This window comes from Leptosomus discolor, chromosome 1, assembly GCF_034619465.1.
Source record: "Leptosomus discolor isolate bLepDis1 chromosome 1, bLepDis1.hap2, whole genome shotgun sequence".
Lineage (NCBI taxonomy): Eukaryota > Metazoa > Chordata > Aves > Leptosomiformes > Leptosomidae > Leptosomus > Leptosomus discolor.
The window spans coordinates 47,821,034-47,848,666 of NC_141391.1; the positions used below are offsets into that span (position 1 = coordinate 47,821,034).

Sequence of the window (27,633 nt, forward strand, 5' to 3'; positions counted from 1 at the left end):
CATCAAGGATTACAGTGCTTATAACATGTTTTATTCAATTCACATAGAAAAGCATGCAGTATTAATGTAAAATGGTACAGTATTAATGTAAAATGTTCAGTGCACATTAGGTAAACAAGTCATTAGCATACAAACCCATTTTTATGGTCTATACAGGCATACTGAACACATTTAGAATAACAATGCTTTTGGGGAACTAAATTAAAAATTGTGCTTAACTTCAAAAAATACAAGCCATGTTTGCAGTGTTAAAGAGGAGATGTTTTCTCACTGAAGTGCTGTAACCCTCAAAAGAAAGAGGCTGCTACCTTACACCCACTAAAAACAAAGAGTTTCAGTACAGTACAGTGCTATGAAACAGTCCAAGCAGCAACATTTCCTCTGGGAGGCAGGTTTTATGGCAGAACTGACATTGTTTTATAGCAATTTCATGAATCCATAGGATATATAGCCAATAGCTGCCTTACACGCACAAAATGTCATCCTTAGGAATGGGAAACGTAACCTTTAAAACAAATTCTCACATAAATGACTGATTTTACAAGACCACTTAAAACTGTCCTGTCCAAGGGAGCCATCAGCTGTGCTCACAACAGGAAGATCATGTAACCTGAAAACTTAAAAAAACCCCCACCCAAAACCCCCAAGTAAACAAAATGCCCAGCCAAAGAAAAGAATCTGGAATGGTGCTTCCCTAGGAAAGAACTTGTAACAGGCAAGGGAACGTTCAGTTTTCACATAGTTGAAAAAGACAGGATCAGATTGCATGGAAGTCATTAAAAATTAAGTTCACCTGTAAATATTAAACATTTGCAGGTTGATGACTTTGAGTCATGTTCGAATTCCAAGCAGAGTCAGTTTTTGGTGGTTTTCGATGGACTAGCACTGGAAAGGCTGCTTTGAATTTTCCTCTTGGTCGACTGACCGACGTTTTTATTTTTCCTTTCAGCTATAAAGGAAGACACCCAAGGAGGATTAAGCTGATTGTGTAGGTCAGATGACATCTTTAAAAAGCAGGAACCGAACTTTTGTTCCTCAAACAACCTTTGTGAGTTACTGAACAGTAAACTCTGGGAAAAGTCTCTCTGAAATAAACAGTTTGGAGGTTTGATATCACTAGCCACTACGTTTTGGCCTGTAAACAATGGAAAGCGGTCATTCATATCCAGCTCAGATGGGGAGAGGATGGAAAACATAGCAGGTTTCCAGCCAGCTCTGTCAACTGCTAGATTGCTCGTCTCTGGACACTTCATACTCTCTTCCTCATTCATCTCTTCCAGTTTCTTCTCAGTTTCATTCAGAAGCTTAGAGCCCTCTGTTGACTTTGAAGAATTATCAAGATCAGAGGACTTGAAATTATAGCATGGACTTTTGCTGTTGTCCGATTCGGACATCATTGAGTCCAACTCAGAAATTTTATCGAGGTAGGCAGCATCCATAGATGCCTCGCTGGAGGTTCTTGTGCGATTCATTTCCGAAGTGCAGAGAGTATGTAACCTTTTAGGTATGCAAGAACTTGTTTTATCACTGGACTTTGCTGACGTCTCATCTGACTGACAAGCTACTGAATTTTGTTCTGATTCATCAAAATCTATGTTCTCAGCAAAATTTGTTGGGCAGGGTCCCCAAAAACCTGATTTTCCTGCAGTAAAACAGTTTAGCTTCTTTTCGCTATTACAGCTGCTTGTGCTGTGTTCTGGAGAATCTTTGCTGCAATCACCTGAAGTGTCACAAAACTCTTCGAATTTCAGTTTTCTCAAGAATGTTGATGGTTTCCTTGCATTTTCTTTTCCATCAGGAGTGTTCAACTGAAGGCGACTGAGAGACAGAAAAGGAGTGCAGGGTGGTGGAAGATCATAAAGTTCTTCATCCTTATATGAGGTACCTTCCTCAATTTTACTCCACTGCTCTTCTAAGCAGGCATCCATATTTGTAGTGTTTTCATCCAGGAGAACCCTATGACATCCTGGAAATAGTTCTTTCTTTGGGGCACACTGGGTATTTGAGCCATTTGAACCATCCTGACTAGAAGAGCTTAAACAAGTTCCACCACTTGTCAGCTGTTCAAGACTGTCAGGACTTTGACTGGTAGTCAAAGCTTTTTTCTCCTCAACTTGGGCTTTCAGACATGTTGTATCTTCACTGCTCTCAGCTCCTTTAGCATCTGTGGAAAGCGCTCTCTCACTAACAGCACTCGCTGTCTGGGTTCCTTCACCTGCATTTTTCAGTTGTAAAAGCTGACACTCCATTTCTTCTATGTATTTATCGCTTCTTTCCAGTGCCTTTTTTAGGCGGTTCATTTCACGTTCACTTTGTTCTACTTTGGACTGAAGTGCGGCTACTGTAAACCTACCAAACCTGCAAGAAGTAAAAAAGAAAGAAAATATTAAGCTGGAAAAAGACATTTTTGTGGTGCTTTGTGAGCTCACTTCAAGAAAGAACAAAGCTATTAAACATTGTGTTAATTTGAAAACAAAAAGTTAGAACTTTTCTCCGCTAGTTATGAAAAAGAAATAATCATCATATATAATGTACAGGTGGAGGTGAATACCTGAAAAGCCAAAATTAAACTATTAGTGGTAGTAAGGCAATAACAAGCAGATTACCCTTCCAGGGGCTGGTTCTATCAATTCAACTCAAATATGCATGAAGAATTATCCCCTAAAACAATGGCAAAGATTTATGATAACATTTGAACAGTGGTCCACATCTTGAAATATTTACATTCAATCATTTTCCTACAGTACAGCAGTGTTTTGCAATACGTTTCTTACACAATGTCACCTTGTCAAATACAAAATGCCAATATGAAATTCAGAAATTGCAATAGTCCTTTGAGGTGGTTTAAATACTTATATAGACCATTTCAATTATGTTCCTGTTAGATATACAGCTTTTCCTTGGCCACTGTGTGGATGTTATGCCCACTTATTTGAGAACAACTTGGTTTTTTGAGCTTTAAAACAGGAACAACCTACTGTCTTCCTCGACTCCGACACAAAAAAAACCTGCCACTGGTGGTTTGTGGAAGCTGCGTGTTCATGGGGCTTCCAGCCCGAGCACATTTTCAACTGCCAAGATAAGGACTTGCCTTCCCCTCACCCTCCACCAGCTTTCAAGACTGACCTTTCCCAGAGGGCAGGTGAAGGTTTCAGCTATCTGCCCTGACTAATTCTAACCTGTCACTGACAGGTGGGCACCAGGGAATTCCCTGCTCCATTCAAGGCTTTCAATTTACAGAAAGAAAAAACAATTAAAGTTCTGGTATTATTAGGAAGGAGGGAAGGACCTGCAGCCACCCTACAACTCTGACACGTAAGGTTTTCTGTCACAAAGAAATGACAATTCTGTATGTGGGCTTACACTAACCTCCGCTTGCCATCTTGCAGCTCCGTATTGCAGCACAAGTTTATATTCGCTCTTCTAGCGCAAACACTGCCTGGAATTTCCACCCTCTTTCTTTGTGCGTCTGTCCCTCCTTTAGCATCTTTCAGAGTCACAGGGCATTCCCATTCCACTTTCCCCACTCCATCCCCTCAGCCCTTCGCAAAATGCTCCCACTGCAACCCTCTTAGACCAGCGAGGTCTGAAAGTGGTCTATCTGCAGCCTGCTACTATGCTGGCAAAACATCCGTGAATCTACACACGCATTTCCAGCAAAGAACTGAGCTGTATTTTGTTCCTTCAGTTCCTGAGCCCAAGGCAGTAGGAAAACTGCTCTGTGCTGACGACTGCAATACAGTTAACTGGGCAGTCGTGGAAAGGAGTAAGGAGCATCACAAGTCCCATAAAAGTTGAGCGCGAGCAAACGGATCTACTGACATATTTCACCACTCAACCACTTCTGCATATTTAAAGGACTTTGAAGATTTTGGTGTAGATGGTTCACTGATGGGGAAGATTCACAACACAGTCTGAGTCAGTTCTTTCACAGAACTGCTTACTCAGTTTTGGTATGTGCCACTCACTGCTTTGTAGGCACGAAATGGCAAGGTAGTAGTTTCACATTTAGAATAGGAGTGTTCACTTAGTAAGATTTTTTTTTTTTCCCCTAAAATAAGATGGCTGGATTGGTACTCTATTGAGCAAGGACCCCTCCACCTCCACATTACCTCTACCTAATTACCTTTGTCTTCATAAAAATGAAGACAGACTATTTTTCATTTGTTTACTTTATGCAACGATTGTTGCAGTTTCTCCATTTCTGGTTGCATGCAAGAGGGAAATTGGAGAAAAGGTGCACAAGACTTCCTCCCTCTCTCCTATAAAACTAGATAAAAGCAGAATCACAGGGAGCTCAGGCATGTTTCAATTATATTACCAGGCGAAGTGGGTTACAATGAAATAAGCATCCTCATATACAACACATTTTGGCTTATCCTCTCCTTCAGTAAAAGGAACTCAGATTTTGGTTTAAAATACCAAAGGAGCTGCTGTAGCCCAGCAGGGCCCAAGCAAGACTCTTCCTGCTTCTTAAGGTGATCCAAAAATATTTATTTTGCCTTTCTCTAACAGATCTGTTCACACAGCCTTACAGGAGCAAACCCTACACTGCTTAATAAAGGATATAAAAATGATGCAAAAATAAAATTCAGCTTAATAGCCAAGTCAGAGATGGGGGAAAACGCTTATGTAAAATAAGCAAGATTTTCTGAGGTCTGCTGTAATAGACATTTTGACATAAAAATTAAACATGTTTACATTTATATGCATACCTGGCAATTCCTTTTTAATGGAAGAACGGTGCAATATGTTTATTTAATGCAAATAGCATTAGTGACAGCCTAAGATTTGCTTATGAGGAAGAAGCACTGTATTCTCAAGTGCAACTTTTATAACAAGTGTCCTCAGGTTAAAAAAAAATACCGTATGCTGTTCAAAGCCAAATAGCATCACTAATATGTTAATTGTTGTAGAGGGATGTGCTTGGGAATTTTGGTTTTCAGAAATGGAACATATGATACGCTGCCCACAAACATTTACCTCTGCAGTTAAGAACCAGAACAGTAGCTGCTTTCTGTTCCTGCTTTGAGACTTGCATGCATTTATATCCTAAATTTTCAAGGACATGGATTTTTATGACAGCCATATTACAATCCACATATTTAAACAAATTTCTCCAGACAGAGAACGACATAGGTGTTTTAGGGACTGATCTGGTGGGTCAGCAAACAGTTTAAAAGACATGCATACTTTAGTTAAAGAAGCCAGAATCCTCCCCATCTCCCCAAACCAAACCACTTTCCTAAGTGATTTCCTCTTCTTCTCCCTTCAGATGCACAGTGAGCTGTGCCATAGACAAAAAGTTACAGTCTGATGATAATAATAATCTAATGCAGTACAGTTGCATGAAAACAAATTAAAGTTTAGCCTGACACTCTAGATATTTTTCCTAAAGTATCTGAACCATTTCACACTTGGTAAGAAGCTGACACATTTTTCAGCAGAAGTTAAGGTATTTGGTACATGTGGTAAAGAGCACTTTTCATATCCTCATGCATGGACAAAGTCTCTTCAGTGTTAGGGTCTTGTTCTCTAGTTGTACCACTGAATGAGTTTTGTGTCTCACACTATTTGTTTCAAGTGCATCCTTCCTATAGAAAACTGAAAGCCCAGAGAAACTAGTGGTCACATTTTAGTGACATTTTAGATGGCCTAGGGTCTTTTAAATGACTGCTGGCCTCCAGTTATCACTCTGGAAGGATACAGGTGTCCTATAGGTCCTGTACCACAGCTGCTAGCCCCAGGCAGGTGTACTGGATATGTTGCAGTGTCTGAGGTGACAGTGGATGTCTAGATGAGCACTTTAACCCTGTATTTCAGGACCTTTCCTCAGTCAGAGTCCTTCTTCTTGTCCCAGCATGATTCTAACTTGACATCAACCAGAAAGCTGCAGTCGGCTCTCACCTACACTGAGCCAGAGGAACTAACTTTATAGCTATAATGTTTCGAGTAACCCTCTTTCACATTATTCCACAACTGCTCCCTCAGTTATGTTTGAGTACTCCTGAAGATGTCCACTTCAAAACTGTTTGGGAAGTTTAATAGCCTCTCATTGCAAGAGAACAAATCTTTATTTGTTTCTTTTCTTATCTATCAGTTCTGCAAATTTAGCTTTAAGGTTTTCTTTTCACACATCAGTGACTGTAGCAGATCTGTCTCGTTGAGCCCTTAACTCACACCACCTCCAGTTAAAACCACACAACCTCATACAAACATTTCTCTTTGTGGACAGTAAGCAGCAGCAGGAAATAGCTTTCCTGTATAACCATTTACAGAAGACTGGTGCTGCAAGGATGCCATGAAAGACAACCCTCCAGTTCTAATCACCCGATGGCCCAGGCTTGGGACTGCTCTGCAGCTCAGATACCTGAGCATGATCCATCTGCCAAGGGGAACAAAGGGTGAGAAGTGGGAAATGACCATGTACAGTCAGGGGTTGTCACAGTTTGAGATCAAAGCAATGCCAGAATGCACAACCAGTCCCATCATTTAGATACACGTTTTTCACTTGGGTTCTGCAGTTAGATGGGAAGAAAGAGGTAGGAAATCCAAGAACAACACAGCTGAATGCCCTACTAGTTTCTACAGCCCTTCTGTGATATTATGTACCAGATGCAGCTGGACGAGAACAGGTTCTGCAATCATCCCCTACATCAACATCTTAACAATATCCAGGGTTATATACAATTGCCTTAAAAGCGTGTCGTATTTGTATAGGCATGTTTTAAGAAGAAAAAACAGTTACTGTCAGATGAGGGCCCTTTCCTAGCAAGCAAAAAAAAAAAAAAAAAAAAAAAAAGGAAGAAAAGAAATATTCAAGAAATATACCTCCAGCATGCTGCTCTATTTAAGAGCTGAAGCCAGAAAAAAATGAAGTCCTGGGCATAACAAACTTGGAGGAACAGGGGACTCCTGGACACACTTAAAAACAAACACAGAATTTACAGAAAGTGGAAGAAAGGGCAGGTAGACTGGGAAGAATACAAAGAAGTTGTCTGAGCAGCCAGGGATCAGGGAAGGAAAGCTAAAGCCCAGATAGAATTAAATATGGCTAGGGACATCAAGGGCAACAAGAAAAACTTTTATGGGTACGTCAGTGATAAAAGGAAGACTAGGGAAGCTGTGCACCCTCTCCAGAAGGAAATAGGAGAACTGGTCGCAAGGGACAAGGCTGAGGTTCTCAATGACTTCTTTGTCTCAGTCTTCACCAGCAAGGGCTCTAGCTGCACTGTCCAAGTTGCAGAAGCTGAAGATGGGGACTGGGAGAAGGAAGACCCACCCACTGTAAGTGAAGAGCAGGTTTGTGACTATCTAAAGAACCTGAAGGTGTACGAGTCCAGGGGACCTGATGAGATCCATCCACGGGTCCCGAGAGAACTAGCAGACCAAGTTGCTAGGCCACTTTCCATCGTATTTGAGAAGTCATGGCAGTCTGGTGAAGCGCCCACTGACTGGAAAAAGGGGAAACATCACCCGCATATTCAAAAAGAAAAAAAAAAAAAGGAAGACCCAGGCAACTACAGGCCTGTTAGTCTCACCTCTGTGCCTGGCCAGATCATGGAGCAGATTCTCCTGAAGGCTCTGCTATGGCATATGGAAAATGTGGAGGTGATTGGTGGCAACCAACATGGGTTCACCAAGGGAAAATCCTGCCTGAAGAATCTGGTGGCCTTTTATGATGAAGTAACAGCATCAATTGATAAGGGAAGAGCAACTGATGTCATCTACCTGGACTTCTGCAAAGCTTTTGAAACTGTCTGCATCACATCCTGGTCTCCAAATTAGAGAGACATGGATGTGACAGATGGACCATTCGGTAGATAAGAAATTGACTGAAAGCTCTCACTCAAAAGAGTTGCGATCAATGGCTCGATGTCTGAATAGAGACCAGTGACAAGTGGTGTTCCTCAGGGATCAGTACTGGGACCGGTGCTATTTAACATTTTTGTTGATGACAGGGACAGTGGCATCAAGTGCACCCTCAGCAAGTTGGCTGACGACATCAAGTTGTGTGGTGAGGTTGACACGCTGGAGGGAAGGGATGCCATCCAGAGGGACCTTCACACACTTGAGAGGTAGGCCCAGGCCAACCTCATGACGTTTAACAAGGCCAAGTGTAAGGTCCTGCACCTGGGTCAAGGCAATCCCAAGCACAGATACAGGCTGGGCAATGAGTGGATTGAGAGCTGTCCAGGGGAGAAGGACTTGGGTGTGCTGCTGGATGACAGGATGAACATGAGCCAACAGTGTGCGCTTGCAGCCCAAAAAGCCAAACATATCCTGGGCTGCATCAAAATATGTGCGGCCAGCAGGTCGAGGGAGGTGATTCTGCCCCTCTACTCTGCCCTTGTGAGACCCCGCCTGGAGTATTGCATCCAGCTCTGGAGCCCCCAACACAAGAAAGACATGGAGCCACTGGAGTGAGTCCAGAGAAGGGCTACCAAGATGGTCAGAGGGTTCCACAAGGACAGGCTGAGAGAGTTGGGCTTGTTCAGCCTGGAGAAGAGAAGGCTCCAGGGAGACTATAGGGGCCTTCCAGTACCTGAAGGGGGTCTACAAGAAGGCTGGGGAGGGACTTTTTACAAGGGCCTGCAGTGATAGGATGAGGGGTAATGGCTGGAAGCTGGGAGAGGGTAGGTTTACACTAAATACAAGGAATAAGTTCTTCATCCTGAGGGTAGTGAGACACTGGAACAGGTTGCCTAAGGAAGTTGTGGATGCTCCATCCCTGGAAGGGTTCAAGACCAGGCTGGATGGAGCCTTGAGCAACCTGGTCTAGTGGGAGATGTCCCTGCCATGGCAGGGGCGTTGGAACCAGATGGTCTTAGAGGCCCCTTCCAACCCAAATCATTCTATGATTCTATGAACTACTGCTTTTCATTCTGCAGACCAGGCTGGCTGACAAAAGAAAGCGTACAATGGCTCCTTCTTGAAGCAAACAGTAGAAACACTTGCTATAACTTGTTATTTTACAAGCTTAGAAAATTAGCTATTTTCCATATAAACAAATACTGGGCAGTAATTCCCCTCTATTGCACAGTTCACAGAGTACAAACCAATCTGAAGACAAACGGCCATCCTTATGAAATCTCTCTTGAGCATCAGGGAAAAATCACTTTCTTCAAATCACATGAGTAAGGCTAAGCTTTATTGTTTGAGAGATGATGGTAGAGCAGCAGGATTTGAACAGAACAGCCAAGGTACATTCTTTGAAAAGAGCTTCTCCTTTCACTTAGGGAACTGGGTGAATTTAGACAAATGTGCAAAGCCTATCCAAGCATTTTAACATCTTTCAGTGAAGCAGCACTAGTCTTTCATGTAGGAAAGTGTCGCGGTTTGAGCCTACCCAGCCAGCAACAAAACACCCCGCAGCCCCTCGCTCACCCCTACCCCATCCCCTGCAACCAAAAGGCTCCAGGGTCAAGACAAAGGACAGGGAGGGCTCACTCATCAGTTACGCTCACGGGCAAAAGACAGACTCGACTTGGGGATAACAACATCAACTTCATGAACAACCACCACCATCAAGGATAATGAGAAATACAACCAGGTCTTAAATACAACGCACCTTCCTCCCCCCCTCCCATCTTCCCAGGCTCAGCTCTGCTCCCTCTTCCCCCTCAGCAGCGCAGGGGGCAGGGAATGGGGGTTACAGTCCGTCCGGCACAAGGTGTCTCTGCTGCTCCTTCCTCCTCAGGGAGAGGGGCCCTCACAGCACTCTCCTGCCCCACCGCGGGGTCCCTCTCCCGGCAGACAGCCCTCCACCCACTGCTCCAACGGGAGTCCTTCCCGCGGGGCCGCAGCTCCCCAGAACCGCCCCAGCGCGGGTCCCTCCCGGGGCTGCCGCCCTCCCACCGACGGGCGGCTCCAGCGCGGGCTGCCTCGGAGTCACGGCTGTTTCGGGCCCGGTCCCTGCTCCTCCGGCCTGGGGCCCTCCGCGGGCTGCAGGCCAACCTCTGGGCCACCGCTGGGCTCCAGGGGCTGCAGGGGCTCAGCCGCCACCCCACCATGGGCCACAGGGGAACCTCTGCTCCAGCACACCTCCCCCTCTCCTTCCTCACTGACCTGGGTGTCCACAGGGCTGTTCCTCTGACATCCCCCTCCTCTCCTCTGCTTACCAACAAAGAAACACGAACAAAGAACTTGATCAACAGGTTCTTTCACTCTTAGAGTTATTTGCAGAGGTGCTGACTGGCCTAGCCTTGGCCAGAGGCAGGTCCGAAATTGGAGCTGGGGGAGCTTCTCTAAGCCACTTACAGAAGCTACTCTGTAGCCCCCTCCCCTGCTACCAAAACATCGACAGACACCAAACCACTACAGAAAGCTAGATTATACCCAAAGTTGGTGAACAGCATAAACCAGATTACTTCAGAATTAAAAAAAAAAAAAAAAAAAAAAGATACAAAACACCAGAAAACTAAGGAGTGAGATCTGAACATCCTTACCCATCTGCTTAAGGTTTAGATCTTCACACCTGGAGTGGATGCTTCCTCAGGACTTAATGCTATGACTCAAGAACTCTAAGTTGTTTTGAAGGCTACTAAATAGCATTTTTTCCTATTTACTTTCAAGGCCACACTGCAGCTGGGCTTTGAAGATGGCTACTCCTCTGGGATAGCAAGCTTGTGGGAAGTTGAGAAAGAAGCCCAGTTTTCTATCAAGGAAGATAGGAGTGTTCTTACCCTCTGCACCCTGGACACAGGTTACTAGAAGCCTGTTTGTAGGCTCAGTGAAATGTAGACTGAATTAAATAAACTAGCATAAGCAGAAATATTTGATTTACATAAAAATTGAATGTTGTATAGAACGACCTAAAATGTCAACAGCCTTAGATTTCAATGTGCAGGTACCTGAAGTCACAAATCTAGACAAGATAAACAGTAAAACTTGAGAGGAGAAAAAAAAACCCAAACAACCAAAACAACAACAATAAAACAACTCAGAAAACCAGAGAAAAGAGATAATGCAACAATTTTCTGCATGTTACAGATAGTTTTTCAGACTGGGATTTTAACTGACAGAAGAAATTAAATATTTAGGGAAAAAACTCCTCGGAAGCCTAGAAGTCTAGTTCAAGCTAATTTGAATCTAACCATTCATAAAATACACTATACCCTGGAGTAGATGGACTTGCTAGTTATTTTCCTTCAGGTAAAAAGGAAACATCCCTTTGCCAAAAATGCTTTTAGATCCACTATGCCTTGCCAATAGACCTAACAGTTTTCTATTTTAAAGTAGAGCTGGAAGTAATAGGGCTTTATCATTCTGCAAAACTTAAGTTTTAGAAGTTTTCCTGTTCTGTATCAGGAAAATGTAAGTCACTGAAAATCTCTCAAATGAAAGAGCAAGCAACAGCCACTAAACAATCAGTCTGATTTGCCCAAGAAATGGGAGACTAACACACGTCTTTGGTAAGAATCAGAGCAAGAAACTTACCTCTAACTTGCTTTTCATACCTATGTCCCAACCATATGATGGTATGGTATTCTGGTGAAGGTCTACTCTCAAAAATGTTTCAGGAGATTAAAAAAACCCCAAAACCTAATCGATCAGGATCACCAATTAAAAAAATTATGTAAAAATCCCTGACATGGCTGCAATGTCAATTTTATTCACATATATGACATTTTCCAGCAGGTTTTAATGGATACAAACAAAGAAAAAACAACTCAAGACTACGATAAAAAGAAAGTTTTCTTTTACTGACACCTGAAGAAGAATAATTATATTTTTCCTGTGATGTCAGAGGTAGAATCTGTGTTACAAAGTGATCATTCACCTGCCATCAGTGTTTCCTTTGCTATAAAGCAAAGCCTACTAAAATAATTCTGGTTGCGATATTTAGCCCCAGTGGCGATACTTAGCCCCAGTGGCATTATGCACAAAATGAACTACATTTAGGATAAGGGGACAGAATACTGACAAATCCTTTCAAAAATAATTTGATACAAGGTTTAGTTAGTTACCTAGCCTGTTGTTTAAGCCTGAATCCATACCTGACAACCTGAAGCTAAGAAATAAGTGACAAGTGAAACAATGGTGGTATCTCTTTTAAATTGCACGAGAGCGCCATTCAGAAACTTTTCCCAAAAGCTATCTTCTGAACCATTTGGAATGAAGTACACTGAAAGAGCTGTACTGGCAAATCTGTGTGTACCTGCACAGAAAAGTTTAATTATAGTGACATTGTCAGGCTCTGATGCTTATGTCTTCAATTCTGATTTCATAACCAAGGTAAGAAAACAATTATTGCAATCCCTGTTCAATGTGTGAAGCCTAGCTGAAAGACCTTTCCGATACTATCAAAGTTTGCCTCAGAACTGCAAGAACATTTAAAAAATGTCTTGATGTTAGGTCTGGTCTAAGTATCAGCCAGACTAATGACTACAAGGAAGGGTATGTGAAAGTTAACTTATAAAATCTGCTAACAACACTAAGATGGGAGAGACTTCCTACCACCTGAAGGACATGACTGGAATTCAAAAGAATTGTTTTAGGTTTGACATATGCATCAAACCATCAGCCTGAAGAAAGACAATAAATGGGTAAAGTCCCACACTTTGGAAGGGGACATTAGTGGCACAAATGCAAAATGAGGTAGGAAAGTAACTTTATAAGTAGCTATTTAGCAGAACTGGTACTGGCCATTTGTGCTAGATGTACCAGGAAAAAGGAAGCAACAAAAAGGGTATTGCAAGGTATTGATATAAGATGCTGTAACAAGACACAAGACAGTTTTTATGCTCTACTTAGTGCTACAGAGGCTTCATTTGGAATCTAGTAAACAGTTTTAAGAATTACTGTTTCAGAAAACTACAGACACTGGAGAGCCCTGAGAGTACAGCAAAACCAAGTAAATCGAAGTTTACTTTTTGTCTTAAGTCATACTTATCTAGAAGAATTGGACAAATCCAGTCTAGAAGACATGACTAGGACTGAATGGGTACAGGTAGGGGGAATCAAAATTCCTAAGTTTAAGGTGCAGAAGAGTTTCTTCCAAGATAAATTTTCCTTTGCATATACTTAAGTTCTTGTAGTACACCACCAGCCTCAAAGTAAAAACAAAGTTGAAGATCACAAAAGCAGGGTATAGACACGTGATTGTCTACAGCCCTGAAGTGTTTGAACTGTTCCTGGCCCAGTTTAAGCCTGATTTAACCCATTTGCTCAATTCCCCTAAGCAGTTGTAGAGTTAGCATGGGCCAAACATCATTCCCAACAAGCAGGCAGGATGTGACTATTTGTTCTGGAGATTAAAAAAAAAAAAAAAAGTTTAATAGTAGAGATACAGACATGCTCATCTAGCTGGCATCTGGGTTGCAAAACAAACCTTGACACTGTCCAATTTCTAATAACTTTTGGCTGTATCTGTGCTTCTAAAGAAGAAAGTGACTGGCTATTGTTTTAGGCCACACTGACAAAAGATGGGAAAATAATCAGCTTGCAACAAAGACACCTGCCCCTCTGATATCTAACCTTTCTGACCAACAGGATGATAAAGCAAGCACAAGCTAGAAGGAATGGAAATTCCAGGCACTGGGGAGTTGTACCTGTCATCAGTAAAGTAAAAATCAAGTTTGATGATCTGGTATCTTCTAGGTCTTCTTTTCTGGGCTTTATTTAATTACATCTACCTACTTTTCACGTTTGCCAACCTTGCCAACTCACTCTCAAACCTTATGGGAAAAGACATTCCATGCCATTAAAGCCCTCTCTATTGCCAAGACCTTAAACAGGGCTCTATCTCCTTTATTAGGGGACTTCAGGGCAGAATGTACTTTTACACACTTAACAGCATAGCACAAGGATCATGCATCTTCTTTCCTGTGGCCTTGAATGACAAGTAGTCTGGCAAGCAAGCTCTCTATAAGGATGAATTTCATCTTCCAGCAAGTGGGTTGTGAACTAGAACAAAATCGAGAGAGCTCTCTTCTGCCATTATACAGGTGCTCCCCAACCCCCTTCCTCAAAAGCATGGTATAAACCTTTGGCCAGTGCTGCTCTTCGCGGTAGAAAGCCAATGAAAGAAAGGAACACAACTTTAAAAATACGAGCGCATTGCTTCACCAGGTACTTCCAAGGAGAGTACCTTGGCACACAGCTGTAATCAGTATGGCAAAGTCTCTACTTTTTGAGGTCATTGTTCTGGGCACTTTAACTGTTTAAGACAGAGTATTAACACAGGTGTGAGTTCTGGGAACAATGTTCTCATGATGCAGAGGCTTGATTCTACATATCTCGCCCAGACACAAAGCTATCAGGGACTTTCCTTGAATAGGGAGCCTAAGTCCACAGAACAAACCCTGAAGGCAGCAAAAGGAAGAACAAAACAAAACCCAACACAAACAGCCAGAACATCTGCACTCAGTAACAGACCTTCTGCTTTGACCATATACCAGTTTTAGAAATTTCCCAATAACAAAAATAACTTTACTGTAGAATACAACTAATACAGTCCTTCAATACTGGCCAGATAACACAAGGAATAGCACTTGTAGTCACATCATATTCCTTCACTGTAGACTTGCTGCTATTCTTTTCAGTTGCATTTGTCACCCAAGTCTATGAGGGTAAAAGTTCCAAAGTCCACCTGGACACACATATGCAACACCATGTACACCACCGCAACTTTAACCTAAAGTCCTACAACAGTTAAACAGTCTATAAATAAAATATGGAAGCTTTTAAAATATTCACATACTTTTGGGGTGATCTACTATCAACTTCAGCTTTTAGTCGCAAATTCTCTCTTAAAAGGCTATTGTTTTCCATGCTCAGTTTCTTATTTGCCTAAGGAAAAGAAAAGGAAAAAAAAAATAAGTATACAGTAAACGAGAAATTACTTCTAATATTTATAGGACAAGCTGTTTCTCCTTTTTAAAGAGACAGAACTAGAAATGTGAAGGCAGGAAACAGCCTTCAGACAGGGACACCACTTAAAAATCACCATGGGAAATGGCTTGCAAAACTGAATAGCGAACAGACATTTTTTATTTATATTCCCAAAATACATTGCAAGTGTCCTATCTAGGGAAATAAAGACAGCTATGTTAGTTAGCACAGAAAGTCATTAAGGAGATGTACTAATGGCAATTCCATGTTTTTTTTCCACATGACTAAATACGTTAAGTACATTAACATTACAATGTGCAGGTATCAGCAAAACTAATGTTGAACAGCTTCCCCCATTCCAAATTAGAGTAAGATTGCTTTGGTTTTTTTGGCTTGTTTTTAAAGGATAGTTATCCTGTGGATCTAAATCCATTGTGACAAGCTATTTGCAGTCTTTCTTCACTTTCTTCCAGTGCGTTGTGATTAGGACTCCTGATTCACAATCCTTCTCACTCCTTGAATTGAGGTCAATTCCTTCTTCTCAGTTCAGCATACATCCTTGTTAACAAGATACTTCATAAAAAGAGAAGTTTTCCTGCCACTGTGTTTCAGAACAATGAGTGCCACTAGCCTAACAAGGAGAAAATATTCTTTGTACTTCATAGTCTGCTCAATCTCTGTATGCTGAAAACAGCACCACCAGTCCAGGACTTGTAATTCATAGCCTCAATTAGATGATCCTTCCACTGCATAATAAAAGTATGATCTACAGTTAGATCTGAAGAAGGAGCTATGCAACTGGGCTCAGGAGTGAAATGTACTTTTTCAGAAGCATCAAACAGTGCAAGAAGAGAGGCAGAAAACTCTAAATGCTTATACAAATATCCCCAGCAACCTCTCCAGGTGAGGTTAAGACAGTGCAGGGGTAGCAGAAAAAAAAAAAACAAACAAAAAACCAAACAACCATCCCACCTCCCAACACCACAATAGTCCTAGGGCAGAAAAAGTAAAGAGAGAACTTTGGTAAAGAAGGAATGGTAAAGGTGAGCCCAGGGCTTGGGTGTCAAGTGCCAACTATTTGGTATTGAAAAAATAAAATCACAAAAAACTATTCTGAAGCAATGAGTAAGAATCCAGGACACCTCCGTTCCAAAGGAGCATTAAAGCATTTGACAACGAGACCAAGACCTTTCTTTTCAGCGACACAGTTGCCCCAGCCGCACAATCAAATAGGAAACTGCATGGCTTGCACAGAGTCGATAGGTAGGACACCCGCATGGCAAGGCAGGACTGAACCTCTTTGGTGTCCTTCTTCCAAACTCCTCTACCCTCCAAGTCAGTAATCTGCAAGGGATCCCCACTTGCAGCACAACATCTAGATTAATGAGTTCATGTAACTGCATTATTAATGAGTGTACTTCGTCTAGTATTTCTACTATTTGGTTTGGATCACCACTTCCATACTCGTTACGACTCCACTTAAAGTAATAATGCCTACTTTTGGAGCCTCTGCTCTAGGACATTAAAGGATAAAGGTGGCTGCTATTTCCTGGCTCATTCTGGTTTTAAAAAGTGATGACAACCACATTTTTCTGAGGGACCTTGTCTCTCTGGGAAGCGATGGGTGGCTGAAGCTCCTGAGTCAGGTACTTTAGGGGATAAGAAGATTGTTCATTTCAGACTAAGTGTACATGGGAAAGAGGTCTTGCTGTTCAGACTGGGGTTGGTTAGTGCACACTCAGAAGTGAAACAAGGTCTAAAAGAATAGACGAGTGACTTCAGGTACTTCTGGAATTGAGGAGCTGTTGAGCAGGGAACAGAAAGGGTGTTTGACTCTATGATCTTAAAGGTCTTTTCCAACCTAAATGATTCTATGATCACAGTTTAAGACTTAGTCCCTAAAACCCATCTAAACCTCTATTTGTATCTATCCCTTAACCAAATTCAGAAACTCCAAAAACCTTAAAACTCTTTTCTTGCTAAGGCTGAAGTTATACTGAACCCCACTCCTGCCCCCCTCAGTCCCTGCTATATCCTTCTTTTTACTTAACTAGGAAAAAACTTAAAAACCTTAGTCACCACAAAAACCAGGAGGCAGTACAGTTTAACTTTATGGAAAAAAAAAAAAAATTTAGGCAGACAAGAACTCCTTGCTGCGAATCCCATTTTGCCAACTGCAAGTGACTCTGAAGCTCCTGGGATCTTCTTAGGAGGGCAGAAGATGTGTCCCAGACTGTAAAGCTGAAGTCAGAGTCCAGCTAAACTATTGAAAAAGCTGATTTTGGAAACTCAAGTTTATTCCTTTAAATGTTTATCACACAGTCTAATCAGGGCCAGAATTTGCTTTAGACTACACAGAGGCAAATCTAGAAGTGTCCCATTAACAACAGAACGGCAGGACAGTATAATGTGGGCCTCTGAGTCTGTAGCACGGGAAAACTGTATTAATGCTTACAAAGGGAAAAAAAACGTTCTAAACACACCACACTTCAGTTTTGCAGGAGACAACCCAGGCTTGCTAATAGAAGAAATAAAGACAACATTTTGAATAAATCCAAGTCCAGTTCTTTCCATCTTGCTTTTCAAATTAATCTTGAAATTTCAATCTTCTTCAATGTTTGAGGTGATCCTTCTTGTGCCCACAGGTAGATTCTGCAAGATATTTTTATTTAGATGTATTTTCACATGACTATATCCTGCATCCCTCCTTCTGCAGTATCAGGTTTTCTTTTATATTACATTGAAGATGTACAAAAAAGCCGCAGGTTTCCAGTAAAGGATCTTCTGGTCATAAAATGCTGACACTTGTCTATTTTTGGTCAAAGGGTCAAGTTACTCTGTCTCAGCAAATTGCACCAAAAATATCGGCTAGGAGGGAGGGCAATAGTGCAAAATCTACCTCAGCCAACTGTACTGTGTTTGGCCACTGAATGTTGTAAAATAGATATATTATATAGATTATTGCAAGCCTGAAAAATCTGGTCATCAATACTCGTGACAAGTGCTACTATAATCCAATTATCCAGTCATAGAGTGACAGAGGAGTTGAAGAAGAGTCACATACAAGACTCACTAGAACAAGCAATAACATCTGACACTTGCAAAGACTATATGGAAATACTATGATACACCAACAGCCACCGGAATTCAATTTTTTCCTCTTTCTTCTGGATCTATGAAGTACCCAGAGGTCATGCTAGCTCTCACTCCTGTTTAACTGATACGAAACAGTTAGACTACAAGATAGCTGAAGAAATGTATTTATTACCTCCTTTAGCTTTTCCACATTATCCATCACTTTTTCATATATATCATTGGCAGCTTTCAGCTTTTTGCTCCATTCCTCTGGGGTTTCTGGGCCACTATTACTTGCTTCATTTGCTGACTGGCTAGTTTCCTCATTTTGGCAAGACAAAGCTGATGCCGTAGGATCCAGAAGAGATTTCAGCTGTGTCTGTAAACTGAGATTTTTCCCTCTCAGATCTTCCACTTCTTTTTGCAGGGATTCTATTTCATCCTAAAGGTGTCAGAAATTCACAGGAATTAAAATAATGTGTGAGATTAATTAAATAATCCTGGCAAGTTCCCGCAGCACTTTAGAAACATGGGTTCTGGCAAGCCCAGATGCATGCCTTCACTTACACATATATCTAAGTATGCTTATGTATTGTGCTCTAGGCAGGATTTTAATCAACCTGCACATTCAAGCACAGTGAAGGCTTTAGCGAAGGGAATCCCTTGACTACATAAAGGACCCTGAACAAATTGGCGGGCAGACCAAAAGCTTCAAAGCATTCAGCAACATGAATCTATTATTAGGGCACTCTGTGGGAGGATTTCCTGTATCAAGAGTGTTCTTAAGGTCGTCCTCTGCTGACTCATTTGCCGTTATATGAGAATGTTTCTTTCATATCATTCTGAAACATCACATGTTCAGATGCTGAAACTCTCAAGATTCGAACTGGACAGACGCTGCCTGGAAGAGGCTGCTCCAGCTACACAAAAGTAGCAACATCTCAGGAAAGACTCTCAAAATGCAAAGAACAAAGCTCTTAGCTGTATCAGTCTGAAGCCACAGAGAAGGAAAAAACCTTCAAAAGCCTGTTGTTAAAAGGATAAGAGAAATGATTTATCCTGAAAACATGTCTTCTACACTGTTCACCAACTTAAATACTTGAGTTGCTCAAGGTCAGATTACTAAAGGAGGCCATATATGGCATTTACATAAATCCAAGGCATATTTGCATGAATAATCAAGTGCTTTTTCCCCCAGCAGGAGAATAACCATTTTAAATTTAGTTTTTGCAAGAGATTTATGTTATCCTATGCCTAACTGTGCGATTTTGCAGTTGATTCAATAGAAAGGCAGGAAAACTCCTTTTCCTGACTCCTCCTTTCACAGAGGATGAAAGAATCTGAGCTACAGGCAAGCTTGTCATAAAAGACAGCCCTTACTTCCCCAGTGTTAAGGATATATACAGTGTCCGTTTCCTTTCTCCCATTCTCCTCCCTAAGACAGGTTTCCTTGAAAAATATGTGATGTCTTCACAGGGCTGCTACTAAGGAAACAACAGCTGAGAAAATAAACTAAGCATATTCCTTATTAACCTGTTTTCACCTTGTTCCTAAGATAATATTTTTCCAGCAGGAGAGCAGAGATAAACTTTCAAGCATTTACTCACTTCCAGAAAACAATAAAGCAATAATGATAAAAATTAACCTAAGCCAGAAGGTTACAGTGGGCAGTATTCTTTAAGAAGGGATTTAGTCTCCCTGAGCAACAGGGAATTACTTCAGAAAATGTTTGCATTTGTATCGAAGACAAAACAAAAAGCCCTCAACACCCAACATGCATAAAGAAAATCCTCCCATACCACCTGGGGTGGAATTCCCACAAAACTATAAAATTGGCTGTACTTGGCTACCTGTAGAATAGAAAGAATATCACCACGACTTCAGTGGGACCACTTCAAGCACCAGCAAATGCTCTCTCGTAACCTTAGCAAGAAGGTGGGATTTTAATGCAGCTGAGTTTCACGTAGATCCAGTCTAAATCTTTACTCAAATTAAAAACAACGGGACTCAAAACAAAATGCAGTCGAATGCAGTAATTTAACAGTTGCAGTTCATCTGGAAAGTCACAACACCCCCCATATCCTTACCTCATATTCCTTGTGGAGCAATTCAAGCCTTGTTTTACGTAGGTGTTTTCTGACTGTCGGACTAAATATAGGATCACTTTCACTCGTTCCTCCTAAAGCAGCACAGGATGAAAGAAACACTGCTATTGTTTCTTTTTCAGCCAATTCAATACTAGTAATCCACCTTATAGTGATTTCCATATTACCAACTACAAATACAGCTAACACCGGACCAATCTACTACCATGGCAGATGTAAAGTCCTTTCATTTTCACAACATGTTAAAAAAAAAAAAAAAAAGAGTATCTATTACTGATGTCTAGAAATGAAAATCCCGCCTCACAGCAGGAAGACAACTTTTGAATTTTTCAGCTTTGTATTTTCCTTGACAGAACCCTATCTTATTTAAGGCCACACTATTAAAACAGAGCTAAGCAGGGGTGGGCAGGGAGGGTGGGAAGAATCCAGCATACATTTAATTAGTACAAGATAGTACAAGTTTCTAAAGTGAGATTGTTCAGATACATTCTTCTCTCAGATCCAAATAGCAGAGCTGACATTTTATGTCAAATAAAGATCATGGTATTTCCTAGCTCTGGGGAAGTTTGGATCCTCAATCAGGTGTTGTAACTTTGTCTTATTTCTGTGCTAAGAGACATTTTCTTAAAAATAAAGCAAAAGGGAAGAAATGGTGAACAAAACAAACCAACCAATCAAAAGATAGAAGACCACATACTCATTCAAGATTCTAGATTTAAGTACAGTATTTCTCAGCTAAATGCTATTCTCTTATTAGGTCAACAGGTTGCAATGCATAGGTAGAGTAGTTCAGGCAAGATGCATTTTTTTTTTCATGTAAAGGCACCATCCAACCAAGCTTTAAAAAACAATCATTAGAGCCTGGGGTACTTGCTGCCTTTGAATGATCTAGCCATTAATATACACATCATCTTTGGAATTTTTAACTTGTAGATATTATATATGCTTCTGGAAAGACTGAAAGTCAGATCTTCCTTAGACACTGGTAAAAAAACCACAGAGCAAAAAAATATCCAGACATCTTTAGACTCAAAAGAATTTCCTCCAGCAGTAAATATCAGAAAGTTATTTCAAAGCCTAAAGTTGTCCTTACCTATAATTTCCTTGCAAGGATTTTCAGGTGTGATGGGAATCCTGCAAGCTGGGCACTGATTATTGTTCTTCAGCCACACTTCAATACAAATGGAACAGAAGACATGGTTGTTGACACAGATGACCGGGTGACGGACCTTTTATTATTAAGGAGGGACGAGGGGAAAGAAAAGAAAACAAACAGAAAGACACTATGAATACTTTAAAATTCTTTCAGGTAACAGACTATGAAAATACACTACCCTATCTCTCAGTGCAAGCCTGGTCTTTCAGGAAAGAGATAGTGTCATTTCAAAGGGCTAGCTACGAGTTACCTCTTGACTCACAACACCAAATGCCCCTATTATTGAAGGCACCACAGCTGTAACCATTTTTGCAAAATTAAGGTCCTTGATTCCAAGAGCTCACTAGCAGATAGTGTGGCAGGCACCTTTCCTTCACCCCACAACCTCCAAGAACTGCAAAGCCGGGCATTCCGGTGAAATGCATTTGCCTCCCTACATAGGAGACTAAAAGACTCGCATTAACTGATTTCCAAAAGTGAGGAAATGAGGGACTGCTCTTGGCAACAACCAACATTTTGCCTTGGAAAAGGTGTCACTGAAAGGGGATAGTGTTACAGATTAACTCAAACCTGCACTCTAATCAGCTTCATGGAAATCAGCTTTAAAAAGGATAAGGGCCAAAACCACAGAGCAGAAACATGAACCAGCAATCACTAATTCAAGCCTCCTGCTAGATATGCATTGCTACTAAATAAGTCATTACCCAGGAACGGGGCAGCTAACTGAAGGATTAAATATTCCAATCAGACACAGATCCTTTCAATAAGTTTTCCTTCTCCTTCCAAAACAGCCGGGTAAACACACTTTGAGAAAATATTAATGACAATGCATTATTCTCTCTTAACTACAAACCCTGTTTGAAACTAAGTGTGCATAGAGGGACCAAACACGATATGGAAGAAAAAGACTTTCCCCTATATCTATGCCTTACTGCAGCTTCTCTTACAGCTTACTATAATACACACTCTCAAATCTCTTAACATTAGTATCTGTGTTAGGGGTCTTAGAAATAATTACTTGGTTTTTGTCCACACCTGTCTTTGCCCAAGAAATGTGTTTTGAGACACAGAAGTGTCAGTATCTATTACTTTAGATTATACTGTGTTGCACTTAAAACCCAAGTTCAAGAGAATCTTTTCAACTTTAAAAGAAGTCCTCATAATCCCCCAGATCTTCCTCTTTCATTCTGTTAGTAAAGTAATCAAACTAGAAAGAAAAACCAAAACATTGTCAGGGAGGAGGCGGCAACTGGAAAGGACAGCCCATAACCACTTGGTAAAACAGATTAGAGGTGTCCTGTAGTAATCATACCCATATAGGCAGAGTTGCACAAGTGAAAAACCAAGGGATTCACCACTGAAATATACATGGACCTGAAATAATCTGTCAGCTTCTTCTCCAATTTACTATTTATGTCTCTGTGACATTACAGGATTCACAATATTTTTAAAACCTCCAATATAAGTGTCCTGGGAGCCAAAGGATTTATCTATAGACAAACAGAAACTCGAGTTGCTGAAGGTGTGAACAGAGACAGACTAAGCAATTTCGCTAAGTGTCTGCACACTTTCACCTCTAATTACAGAGGCTTTTTTGTGATTAATGCAAGCATTAACACACCAATGCTTTGGAAATGTTTAAATATTACAATGTCAATTATTTTTTAAAAATATTCTTGTTATTTACTGCTTTTCTTTACCAGAAAAAGAGTTTTCTCCAGCTTTCTCACCAGCAGCTGGAAGAAAAAAAAAACAACCAACTTTTTCTCTAGCCATACTTCTTTCTTACTCAGAATAGTTACATGGATGGCGATGATAGGATATGGAGCAGAATAGCATAAAATAATCCAAACAGGAAAAGACATTTCAGGAGTGCAGGTCTTTCCCCTGGGGAGCAAGAGACCCTCAGTTACCCCAAACCTGACATGGAAGCACACTTCTTGCAAGTGAATGATTACTCCATATCTCTAGCAAAATAGTAAGTCATATTTATCACTCTCCAGGGTACAATGCTTTTGATTTACACACCTTTACAAGTTTCATTTCAGGGTTGAGGTTTATACTTTTGTTGGCTCAGGATCCACACAAAGCAATCCACGCAACAACAGCAGAAGCTGCTATTGATATGTCACACAATGGCTGGGGGTGCCACTGCCTTTCCCTGAGTCCGTGAGCCATCAACCGTGACAAGCCCGGGGGGTGGGGGATCGCAACATACTCATTACTAAAAAGCATTTCACTTGAATTACAACACAGTTTCGGTTCCTTAATCGACTGTAAGTGTCTAGAAAGACTGCAGCTTATTTGAGTAGGCTTGATCATCCAGGTGATTTTCAGCTATTTCCTCATTCCCCACCCCCCACCCCCCCGACGCGAATCCTACGCAGATCAAAATCAAATCCTGTACACATCTATGTCACTTTGAAGGCACTTACGGACCCTCCAGCAGCATTAACGGAGCAGCAGGCACACAGAAGAGCAGGTACACTGATACCAGTGAAAGAATCCCCAGACATCCTAGGGGGTTTCAACACACACAGAATTGTGTGCCCGAGCCCAAGCAAACTGTCAACACCAAAACCAACAGGAGAGACCTTCAGTCATTCTAGGATGAGTAAACCTAACAGCCCGATGCAGATGGCTTTTGATCTGTTCACTAATTAGGAATCAGATACGTTAGAAGATAGTACAGACTGTGTTAAAAGAACATTCAGGTAACAAACATGAAATTTATCCAAGCAATTAACTCTTACTATAAATGGTTATTTGCACATCTTGCCAATATACTTTATGACACTGTTCACACCAACAAAATGGGCTAGCGTTCCCCCCCACCAAGATTTCTGCTTCATTAAAAAAAAATGAGTGGTCGACATTATTGGATGAGTTTCTCTTCAATATCTCTTTTTATCCCTTTATCATTATGCACAGTGAATACTTTCCCTTTTGCAGTCAGTCCTTCGCAAATTTTGCAGAGATAGCAAGAGGTACATTCCTATTGTCGTGTGGGCCTTCTACTCAATTTGAAGCCTATGCTACAAACCACAGAAGTATGAGAATATGTCAACCTTTCATGACACTTTCAGCTCCCTTCTACAAGACAGGACAAAACTGGTAACATTTCTCCCTTAATTTAAACTAAGCAACTTTTTCTCCCTCTAACCTTACTCTTGAAAAGAGCTTTTTCTAGTGAAATTTTTCAATGAGGTTCCAAGCTAGAGACAAAGATATGGCTAAAAAAAAGGACAGCCAAGGCCGTCAACTTTGGCAAAATTTGAACTGCTTCATGCATCTAAAAAGGAAATTCAAATATCTTTATTACAGGTATCACCAGTAGATTCACTTATATAATGTCAATATATTACCTCAGTACAAAATACCACATAAGAAGAGTGTGGAAATCTCTTCCAGTACAAACTCAGGAACAGCAATTCCTGACCAACCTCAGGAAAAAAGTGGAAGTATGAAACAGTGGGTTGAAATAACCCATGGCTTTATAGCAAAATATGAATGAATACCTAATGAATCTATCAAATGTTCAGATTAGAAAGTCACTAGGATCAGATTCAAATAGCAAATACATTTTCAGTTTGATTCGTCTCCTCTTTTTTCAAGAGTATCCACTCTGCATTACATACACAGTCAATTTGTGTTCTCCATTTTCATTAAACATAAACAGAAAAGGAGAGGTAACAGGATCACAGCCCAAGGAGACTTGCTCAGCTTCCACAGAAAAATCAAGAAATTAGTAAACATGGTTGCTAAAAGCATCACTCTCTGTTCAAGTTAAGAGAGTTGAGAAAAGAGAGATGTACGACTACTTTCACTACCAGCGCTACACCTGCTTTATACATCAAAAGTGCCTATTCTTTTGTTATCGCTCCAGCTGAAAAGGTCTTGGGGTAAAGGCCACATGAGGTAGAAAGCAACCGGACAGTAAATACCAGAGTACAAACATAAAAGGCTATTTCTTCCCCTGTAATTAATGACGTGCTGTAAGAGTTTTGTTTTGTTTTGGAGAGCAAGGAAACAAGAAAAAAAATGAGTAGTGGGGAATGAGTGAAGAATTCGAGAAGCAATTAATGACAGCTATGAAATTAGCTCTGGGGCTTTTAGAGAAGACGAGCAAGAGCTCTCTGCTTCCCGAGGGAGAAGAGAAAGGGATTGAGGCAGGGTCGGAAAGAGGAAACGGAAACTTCTCCTCCAGACTGCTTCAGTTTTGCTCAGCACTTTTAAAATCCACTTTTAAATACATCCCCCTCTTTGTTTCACTTGTCCTCTACGACCCAGCACCACGCTCCAATACAAACACACCTATTATTTTAAAACAGATCATCGTACTGATACTGGCATCAAAACCCCACCAAAACCTTCAACCTGGGAGCCACGCACCCACGTTTCACCGCGGGGGAGAGCTCGGGGACGGGGGCCCCGGTCCCCTCTAACAGCCCCGGGAGAGCCCCACCGGGGTGGCGCACGGCTCCCACCATCCCTACGGCGACAACACACCTCGCCCGCAGCCGGGAATGACCCCCCGGTGGGACGCGATCCTCGCCTCGGAAAAGGGACCCCACCACCCCAACTTTCTTCCCAGCGAGGAGCCGCAGCGCCTTCAAAGAGACAAACCCATCGGGGGCAGGGCCTGCGGGCCACAGCGGGCCACCCCGCGCAGCCGCCGGCCGGAGCGGAGCGGGCCGGGCCGGGCCGGGCCGGAACGGGCCGGGCTCCCCCCCCCGCCGTACCCACCACCGGGCCGCCGCCGGGGTGGGGGCGTGAAAGGGCAGCGGCGGCGCTGTTACCTTCCCCAGGCAGATGTGGCAGGTGATGGGCAGCGTGAGGGACAGCGTGACACTCGGCCCATGCTGCGCCATCGCGGAGGCGGCGGCGCGGCGCGGCCCGGTCCCGCCAGCACGGAAGTCCCACAGGCGGGCGGGCAGTAACGGCGGCGGCAGCAGCGGCGGCCCCCCGCCAGCCCCGCTACGGCAAGCCGGCGAGGCCAAGCCGCCGCCCGGCGGAGGGAAGGCGGTGCGCGCTTTTGCGGTGCGCTCCCCTGGAGGGCGGGCGGGAGCCGCGGCCCCGCACGGCTCTGCCCCATGCCGGGTGGCTGCTGCCCCCCTCGCCCTCCCCCCGCGCCGCTGGCCCCCACCGCAGAGGCCCGGCCTCGGGGCAGGTGGGGCTCGCTGTGCACCGGGGCAAGGCCGGGCCAGGCATCGCCGTCCCGCGACCTCGAGGAGGTGGCTTGGGGGACCCGCGGCGTTTTTGGCCTAGGCACGGCCTTCTCGAGGGGAAGCAGCGCCGTAGGGAGCACTTGGTAAAGGGCCCTTGCAGGGGGGAGGCCTAGGCCGTTACAAGGGCTCTCCTTTCCCCTTATAAACATAGCCCTCACTCAGGTTTCATCGAGCTGGCTTAAATAAACTGGCCTGGTTTTTTAATCCTGTTAATTCCCCTGAGTCTTCCTCTGAGCTTTCCCCCATGTCCCTTTTTTTTTCCTACTCCAGAATACGATACAGCAAATGGGAACATGTTCCAGCAGAAAATCCGGGGGCACAGGCCCCCCTTCCCACTGGCTGTAGCAGCCCGTACCCGGCCACGGTCTCATGCCTGGCATCGCCCCTTGACTCCCACGCTGCCCTCCTGCTGCGCAGGCTGCTCGGCCGAAACTTCTTGGCCCAAAGCGTTGCCTGTTGGCTCAGGTGGGATTTTCGCAGCCCACGCGCCTGCAGCTTCGAAGGTCACAAGGAAACGAGGACTGTGATAAGCCCCCAGCCCCTGTGAGTGCTGTGCATGGTGGCACTTGCCTAACGATGCCGGATGGGAGATTCTGACCTGATCCATGGAAACCGAGGGGCCAAATCCACGGACGAAAACTTGTGCCTGCCACCCAGCTAGCACTGACAACTCTCCAAATTGCGGAGCCTTGGTGCTGCGCTTTACGGGCTGCTGGAGAACAGCTGGGAAGCGGTGCTGGCGGGACGGGAGGCTCCTAGGAGTCTGCTCACTTGACCTCAGTCCCCGGATTCCTGTAGTTTCTTGTAAATGTGCCGCAGCATGCTGAAAATTATAGACCTGAGTGATTTAACATTGCACCACATGATAAATGCTTAGAATGCTGAGCAGCTAATTCAAACAAGCGTAAAGTTGTGGATGCAATGATTAACAAGGAAAGTATCTTAGGCTGACATAGCAGAGTTGCACGGATGAATTTCAATTTGATATAGGTAAGCCGCTGCAAATAAAGCGAGCAAACTAATCTGTGGTGACATTCCAGCGTAGACAAGGCCTGGTGGCTTTGATGGTAACGTATCCTTGGGTGGGAAAGGACAGGTTTGAATAAGGTGTGCTTGATAAAAATTGAGTATTCATGTGTTAAAACACACCACTTTTTGGTAAACTTCTGAAAAAATTATTTAATATCAAGTAAAAAAAGAACTAATTAGCAACATAATGGACATACCGTTAATC

The 27,633-nt window shown here is 42.6% G+C and overlaps 1 protein-coding gene across 1 annotated transcript; it reads right to left on the bottom strand.

Annotated features, from left to right (window-relative positions):
• Window positions 1–854: 854 nt before the first annotated feature.
• Window positions 855–26,042, bottom strand: OBI1 (ORC ubiquitin ligase 1). The gene is made up of 6 exons (XM_086482017.1): window positions 25,971–26,042; window positions 21,109–21,244; window positions 19,998–20,089; window positions 18,104–18,352; window positions 14,705–14,793; window positions 855–2,358 (listed from the first exon to the last, which is right to left on the bottom strand). The coding sequence occupies exons 1-6, from the start codon at window positions 26,040–26,042 to the stop codon at window positions 855–857; spliced, it is 2,142 nt and encodes a 713-aa protein (XP_086338143.1).
• Window positions 26,043–27,633: the final 1,591 nt, after the last annotated feature.

What these genes read in the sequence shown, in the direction of transcription:
- OBI1 (XM_086482017.1), bottom strand. Translation starts at nt 26,042, where the DNA reads ATGGCGCAGCATGGGCCGAGTGTCACGCTGTCCCTCACGCTGCCCATC. An exon ending in GCCACATCTGCCTGGGGAAG is followed by an intron (nt 21,245 to 25,970) that starts GTAACAGCGCCG and finishes TAATAATAAAAG; the next exon opens with GTCCGTCACCCGGTCATCTG. An exon ending in GATAGTAGATCACCCCAAAA is followed by an intron (nt 2,359 to 14,704) that starts GTATGTGAATAT and finishes TACTTCTTGCAG; the next exon opens with GTTTGGTAGGTTTACAGTAG.